At 41.5% G+C, this 8,212-nt stretch overlaps 1 protein-coding gene across 1 annotated transcript; it reads left to right on the top strand.

Annotated features, from left to right (window-relative positions):
* Positions 1-707: 707 nt before the first annotated feature.
* Positions 708-7,850, top strand: LOC307136033 (BRD4-interacting chromatin-remodeling complex-associated protein; the record flags this gene model as incomplete). The annotated part of the gene is made up of 12 exons (XM_079832779.1): positions 708-748; positions 882-924; positions 1,163-1,228; positions 1,420-2,862; positions 3,042-3,269; positions 3,388-3,724; positions 3,929-4,056; positions 4,163-4,221; positions 6,295-6,443; positions 6,548-6,642; positions 6,733-6,835; positions 7,144-7,850. 12 exons carry the CDS (start codon positions 708-710, stop codon positions 7,848-7,850), a joined length of 3,399 nt encoding a protein of 1,132 aa, XP_079688905.1.
* Between the last annotated feature and the right edge of the window lie 362 nt (positions 7,851-8,212).

Here is an 8,212-nt window from a genome sequence, read left to right as displayed (position 1 = left end):
TAATGACTTAAAAAGCACTAGATTGTACAGATAACTCTAAACTGATTTTAATATATTCAATAAGTGAACAAAACCTGGTAGGTTAATTTAGATGTCACTACATTTTCTAGCTATTTGACCAAAAATTTACAGAACAGTGACATTGAAAGATTTCATTTGCCAGTTTTCTGTAAAGCCATTTCATTTTCAGCATCCATAGCCTTGCAAGGACTATTTAATACACCTCATGTTTACTTTCCCAGATCCCGATGACTCAATGTCCCAGCTGAGAAGCATGTGTCCAAATGCCTGGTTTTCTCACAGCCAGTCCCTGAAATCCAGTCAATGAAGTCCCCTCAAACTCTCTCTCCCTGCTCTGAATGGAGCCACTGTAATAAGAGGTTAGGTCGCTTCACAAAACCAAGATTATTTCATAATCGCATGTTTGTTTGTTTTTTAAAATATAATTTAACATATTGTACAAGTAGCGATTTACTAGAGATTTGGCACCATTCTTAGAAAATCTAAAATAGCGTATAAACATTTTTAAAGTGAATTTGTTATTTGAGTTTTAAAATGTTTTAAATGAACACAATACTGCCATTATATTTAATATCAAGTGATGAATGCATATTTTATCATATATTTCATTCATACATCATTTAATCTGTTCAAAATGTTCTTATAGTTTTGTAATTCCAACCCACTTTTCCTCTTAATTAGTTGAAATGGAGGATGAAGATGGTACTTGTTTACTTGATGTTTTGTGGTAAGTGCTGTTATATCCAATAAATAGAATTTTCTCAGTTTGTATGTATTTTATTAAAAAAACAAACAAACAAAAAACATCCACATCGGAAGATGTGCTCATGTTAACTATTAAATGTTTTGCTTTGAAACAGTGACCCTCAAGCCCTGAATGATTTTCTTCATGGGACAAATGAGGTATGAAGAGATTATAATATTACGGTGTGGCTGAAATCTTTAAAGTTAGAAGCATTAGTGACTATCTGTTACAGTACTTTCTCCAAAACCTTTCCACACTTATAAGGTTGTATGTTGAGATATCTTACATGAAGAACTTAGCCGGAGAAACTCTTGTTTGTTTAATTTTTTTGCAAATACAAGGTCTAAAAAAATACCCCATGCAATTACCTGTCCCTCCTCCCTTCTGTTCAAACAGCTGCCAAGTGGAGACTTACTCATTAATTCATCCTCTGGAGAGCCATCCCTCTTCACAGACTCTCCAGTGAGTCTAGACCTTTCTCCCTATGGAAGAGGGAGCATGGGACCTCCCAGAATTCAGTACTGCATGTCTGCCTGTCTAACAAAACCCACTTTTTATCATCAAAAGAATGGATTTGTGAATTTAAACTTTAAAAGAGTGTTTGTGTTCCTAGCAAACTTTTTACATAATTGTTGTGACCTTTTGCTCTGCAGAGTCCTGCATCTCTGTTAGCAGACGATGCAAGTTCTCAGGATGCTCCTGTCTCTGGCTGTGTAGATCTGTCCTTTCTGGAGGAGGCGCTGCTGTCATCACCAGTATCATCACTGGGAAGTGGAGGTCCAGAAGAGGCACAAGAAGATCCCAATGTCAACTTGGTGGATCAGCAGAAAGAGTCAGAAGAGATCTGTGACATTCTCCAGCAGAGTCTCCAAGAGGCAGACATCACTGAGGACACTCTTGCATTAGAGGCAGGACTTGCCCAGACAATAGAAACTCTACAGCTTGGTTTGTCCCTTCCTTTGCCTGCAACACAATATTTCTCCAAACCATTGACAATGCCTGGATTGATCTCTGTACCAAAGGACACACAAACAGCAGTGGAGCCTCCTCAGCCATCTTTGTTAGCTGTTGGTCCAGGCTGCCCCTCACTCAAGCCTCCAGGAACTCAGTTAATGAGTCTACTTCCTGGGAATGTCTTCCCCACACCTCCACTCGAGGCATCCTTTTCTATTAATTCAGCACAAAGCACCAGCATGATAACCCAAAAGACCCTGCCAAGCCTCACAAACTGCCAGATGTTGGCCTCCACCGTTAGAACAATCACTCCATCAGTGGTCATGTTACAAAAAACACCTCTACCTATTCAGCCTAAGTTACCTGTCAACATCCAGCCCAGGCTTGTACAGATCAGTCCCAGGCCATTAGGACAGAAACCATTGTCAGGATTTGCCTTCATCTCAGCAAATACGACACAGAGTGTCTTGCTATCCTCTCCTGTTGGCTCAAACCAGTCCTTGCAAGCACAGTCCGCACCAAGTGTTAGCAGACCTGTTAGCTTTAATTTGGTTGGTCAGGGAGGCCCCATTGTCATTCAACCCCAAGATCCTTTTCAGGGTCAGAGACAATTCTTTCTGCCCAGCCAAACACCTGCAACTACGACCCAGTCTGCCAGCATTTCAAGGCGCCTTCTTAGTACACCAAGCAAACCCAATGCTGACAGTTCTCAAATTGTGACTATACAGCCAAGGCAAATTAACTTCAGCCCTATTTTCACCTCCCCAACTGGACAACTCACCCTCAAACATGGGGGCCTTCTATCAGGGTCTTTACCAATTCGGCCAACACCTCCCACAGTCTTCCAGATGGCAACACAGATAGCAGGGACACATGCACCTCAAGTGCAGGGGCAGCATGATGCTGTGTTTCAAAACACAGTCGGAAACCAGATCAGATTGATTAATAATGCTAGTATGCTCCTTCCTGATATGACCACCACACCAATAGTAAATGGTCAATCAGTGATAGAAAGTCTGCTTCCAGCACAAAGAGCTCTGGTAGGGGGACCTGAGGGGAAGGTGAGTCTTATGCAGAATTCAGTGCTTCTCTTGCCTGAGAAAACAACAGAAGATGAGGAGAAAGTCAACAAACCCCTTCAAGTTAGTTCATTTGTGTCACTTTCTGATGTAACAATGTTAAGAATGGTCTTTATGTTGTCGAACAGTAAACTTTATAATAATTGAAGTGCTATAATTGCATTTTGAAATCATGGTTGTGTATTGCAATGGATTTGGGGCTCAACGTTTGTTCACTGGTTTTATTCAACTTGATTTGGTAGGAGAGCACATTGCTTCCTCAAGCTTCAGTGGAAGCACCCATTGTGGATATTCTTCAGCCCTCTCCAGGATCAACACTACTACAGTCATCAGCAGATGTTAGTTGTACCCCTGAGCCAGTTTTGCCATTATCCCAACAACTGATCACCCAAACAGAAGAGCAACAATTAACTGAAGGACAACATAATCCACTGCATCACAATCAGGTATCAATGCACCTTCCCCAACAGGTAAATTAAACCTATTGTCATAGGTTCTCAAGCATTTTGTGCAACTGCATTCAAAGACAGACATGAAAATGCATTAGTATATTAGGAAAGTATTTTGAATATACGTCTTTCCCTGCAGTATCCACTTAAACCGTCAGGCACCCAAGAGTTCTTAGCTGCAACTCTGTTTGTGCAAATGGACAACAGCATCTCTACTGCCACAGGAGAAACCGAGGATTCACTTACACCATTGACTTTCTCTGCATTGTGTGAGGGTGAAGAGATTCCTTTGTCAGCGTACCACGGCTCAGAGCACAGTGACATTCTACTGCAAACTCCTATTGGCCAGTGCACTGTAAAGACTACAAGCACAGACTCCATGATGGGCTCAACAACCCTAGCCTCAAATGAGCTTGATTCCTCCATGTCGATTGCTCTTGGTACTGAACCCAAGTGCCAGGAGGGGCCTGTAAAGAGTAAGAGCCCTTCCCTTTCCTCAGAAAAGTTGTTTATTTATCAGCAGCAGTTTATCCAATTCATGTGTTACCTGAGCTTAGACAAGCTTAGTCCTCTCTCCCTGGTGGAAAGTTACAGCATGGCTTGCCTTTGACTTTGCTCCGAACAAACACATTTTTGTTCTAATCATCCTATCATTATTTTTGATACCTCTTCCCGATCAGAGCTCACAGTCCCTTATGCAAGGAACAACAGTGGGATAATCTCTTTGGACCAGCATGATTTACGGGAGATGGTACACCTGTATTCCCAGGACAAAGAGACCTACTCAGCACTTCAGAAGAAGGTCAAGGTGCAAATATAATAAATAAATGTGAATTCGAGATTTCAGGGAGATATGTTATTTCAAAGTAATTTCGGAAAGTATTCTGTTAATTAATATCCCTTTTATGTCACAGACACCAACTGCAAGCAGTTTGAAAGAGGAGAAACTGACACTAGCAAAGAGGCAACACATGTAAGTAAAAATACACTTGCTCAGTAGCATTCTAGTTTTATGTAGACATCGGTATGGATTCAAAAATATGTAAGGTTACTTGTATAGCCCCAGTTCTCTGAAAACAGAGTGAGGTATCTCACAATGGAAAATGTGAAAGACCGTTGGATCACCAATGGCTTACCTGTCAGAGGACAGAGCAATCGAAGCAATCACAGGAGCCCAATGTGAACTGCTGTATTGCTTTAATAGTACATTCCAGAAATAGGCCAAATGCAAGACAGATACCTTTCTCTGTTATCAGAAAACTAGGGTTATGCAAGGAACCTAAAATTGGCTTTTAAACATGAATTTGGTATCTCGCAATGCAAAGACTATTCCTGCATTGCATGCTTACTGAAGCTGTAGTGTCATTATATCTGACCAGACACAGTGAAACAGTGAAATGACATCTTTAGGAACTGACAATGAGAACCGTGTGCCAGTGGAAGGTAGACTGTTATATATATGTGAGGAGTTGTCATGCTGGTAACAGTGCAAGAATATCCTGAACAGAAACACTTTTCTGCCCCATTCATTTTAAGCGTTGAGTTGAATCGGATGCATTTGATTAGGAAGAGTTCGGAAATGTGAATGGTTGGCGTGCCTATGGGAACAGGGTTGAGAAACACCGGATAAGAGGGAAGTTTCTGATCATCGTAAAAAAAAAAGCTCTCTCGTCACCGGGGTCCCATGGAGAAGCTGACCATTGAATAATGAGCTCATCTACATACTCCAGTAAGATGGTCTCACCAGTTTGAACACTAGCTGGCCTGAGTGTCTGTTTGGAAAGGATAGCCTCACCATCATCCTTATTGGGCATGCTGCAGAGGAGGCATGCAAGCTAGAGGTCTACAAAAATTTGTACCTGAACAAGAAAAGACCCGTAAATGTGTTACACAGAACCGACCCGGACCAGTCTATTATTTGAAAAGTTGGACCCAGACCCGAGCAGAACCGAGAAATTCCATAAATACACTACCCAGAACCGTCGTGGACCCGTCTATTATTTGAAAGCTGGTTCCATGCAGACAAAATCATATTCCACAGAAAATTGTTATTAAGTCAATAAGTCGCGAAAATATGTCTTACCTACCCAACATTTTGTTTTCTCCTCCTTGCCAAGAAAGTTCCATCCATGTTATTCCTCTCTTGCCGAGCATGTATAATCCACTCATTATTCTTCAAAATTCAGCTTCAAAAGTCCACTTTCTGTCATGGTGAAGGATGGCAAATGCAACTTTTGGAGTTTTGCATTTTTTTGTATCTCAAGTCAACATAAGATAAATTCAACTGTTTGTCCTTTTGAAATGTAATAATGATTGCTCATTCAGAGCCATGGCCGCTCTTATTTAAAATCATCTCTGAGCCCAGTCCAGAAATTACCAGAAATATAGATTTAACAAGACCGTTAATTCATTATATTATTATGAAGTGCACGCGCTTGAGACTGCACATGGGCGTTAGCTGGAGTAACCTGAAATATAGCCTATGCTTGTTAACACAATTTGAGCATCATAAACATTCATGTGACAGTTCACCTCAGATTTTGTCGCTGATTTGAAATATGTTAAATGTGAGTGTGCAGGACTCTGGGTTTTACACACAACGTTAAACAGATCTGGGACCCAACCCGGAACCAGCTGACCATTTAAAATACAGACCCAAACCCGTACGGGTCCCGTGTCAGGCCTCAGATCTCCAGTCCTCCATGTAGACCTCTAGTGCAAGCATCTCAACCATCTCTTGGTCAGCTTCCACTTCAATAAAGTCAACAAGCAGATGTTGTTTAAATAGCATTGCCAAGTCAGAGGATTCTACCTCAGTAATATTATGACAACCAGTTCCAATGAGAGTTTAACTAAATTTGTATAAAGGTGAGAATTCACTAACAGTGCAGTAAGAGTAAGGTATGGCATTATTTTGCCTTGTCCAAGACACCATAGTGAGATACTCAAATGTTTGAAAGACAAAACGAATAATTATGGAAGTCATCAATAAATAATTGTTACAATAGTAACAACATTTTTTTTGTGTGCATTTTGTTCTTTGCAGGCTCAAACAGCAGCTATTTTTGGACCGCAGTGCTGTTCTCAGTCCAAACACTTCGGCTCCATTTGTTTCAGTGGAGGATGCTGTCAGACATTTGCTGCCCTACCATACTTGTGCTAGAGCTCTACCCAGCCAGGCGGACTTTATCTCAGGTTTGACTTCTATAAAGAAGTTTGAATTTGATAAGACTTTACAAAACCGCTGTCCTGTAATGGACCCCATTGTAAACAAAACTTATCTGTCATTCTTTGTGCAGTGGACAAGCAGTTTGAGTGTTTTTCAGTTGTTCTGTTGAAACGAGTCAAAGACATGCTAAACAAGTACAGGCAACTACTTCTGGCTGAATCTCAGGTAGCAGGTGGCATTTTAAAACTCTGAATGTAATTTAGTTTTTTTGGAATATAAGCGGTGACAGATCTGAGTTGTTATTGCTTTCTTTAGCAGGAGAGCCCATCAGCAGAGATGGTGATGCTAGAGCGTTTGTTTCTCCAGTCAGAGAGACTCTCACTGGTGGAGGATAGACGGCGAGCCAGAAGAGATCCAGGTATAAAGGCACAAGATTATTTTGTGTGCCTGTTTCTCACTAGTTTCTTTTCATTGAGATGCTCATGCAGTTCTATAAAGCAGGATTTCTCAAATCTGCCCTGCAGATTTTCGCTCAAACACTGATCAAACTCATCTACCTGTAATTTTCTAGTGAATCAGAAAACCTTGATTAGCTTGCTCAGGTGTCTTTGATTAGTGTTGGAGCTGAACTGTGCAGAGCAAATTACCCTCTAGGATCAGATTTGAGAAACTCTGACTAGAAATGGTGAAATGTAAACAGGTGTCTTTATTTTGGTGGTTCAGCAGAGTCCTTCCTGATGTCACGGCCTAAGATCTCATCTCAGCATGATCAAGTGTCATCTGTCCAGCGTGGCCTTTCCAGTTGTCCTTCATCTCCACCATCGTGGACCTTGCAATCTGACAGACCTCCTGGCCTCAAGACATATCGCTCCAGCAGCAGAGGAGCACTACGCCTCACTATCAAACATGAGTCAGGATCCCGCAAAGTCATCCACAACTCTGCATGCGATGCCTCGATTGCCATCTCTGGGAATAAACGAAACTACAGCGGGCAGTTAACTAAGGGAGGAGCCTTGCAGGGGAAAGATGAATCCTTCAAGCCTCCGTTGTCAAATGGAGAAGAGAACAAAAATGAACTAAGCGAGTTGAAATTGAACCCTGACATGGAATCAATTAGGGCAGGTAGCGATTCACAGAACCACTCTGATTCTGTGGCCATGCCAGACTATGTAGCGTCAAGGGTGCAAGGCTTACTTCCAGAGCCGTGCACACCAGTGCTTAAAAGGAACAGGCTGGTTGCTTCGGCAGCAGAGTCTCCAAGTTTGCCTGCACTAGTAGAGGATGGGGAGCTGTGTGAACACCTGCAAAGTGCTATAGACAGCATCCTGGAGCTGCAAAGGTTGCAGGGTTCTGCAGCAGGGGTTAAACCCAAGATTCAACAGCTTCATGCACTTGATCAGGCAGTCAGCAGCATGCTAGAAGGACAACTATAAGACTGAGAGGAAATAAGTGCAAGATGAAATTCCTTTTGCTAGGAATATAGCGGTAGCACTTTATTTTACAGTCCTGTTCCCCATGTACATACTATGTACTTATTACAGGAGTTACAATAACTAGGTAATAACTAGGTATTAAATCTGAACCTACCCCTAAACCTAACCTTAACCCTTATATTACCCACAGGGCTTGACATTAACACCCGACAACCTGCCAAATGTGTGTGTATTTCAGCAGTGGCGTGTAACAGTCACTCCTTCTAGCCACTTTGACGGGTTGAATTTTATATTTAATATATGCATTTTTCAATTGTAGTCTTTTAAAAAGGCATCTGATATCAATCAATCAATCAATCATT

Source organism: Gobio gobio (assembly GCF_949357685.1).
Source record: "Gobio gobio genome assembly, chromosome: 13".
NCBI classification, from domain to species: domain Eukaryota; kingdom Metazoa; phylum Chordata; class Actinopteri; order Cypriniformes; family Gobionidae; genus Gobio; species Gobio gobio.
Note: the sequence above shows the minus strand (reverse complement) of the source record. Positions and strands in the feature narration are given on the sequence as shown.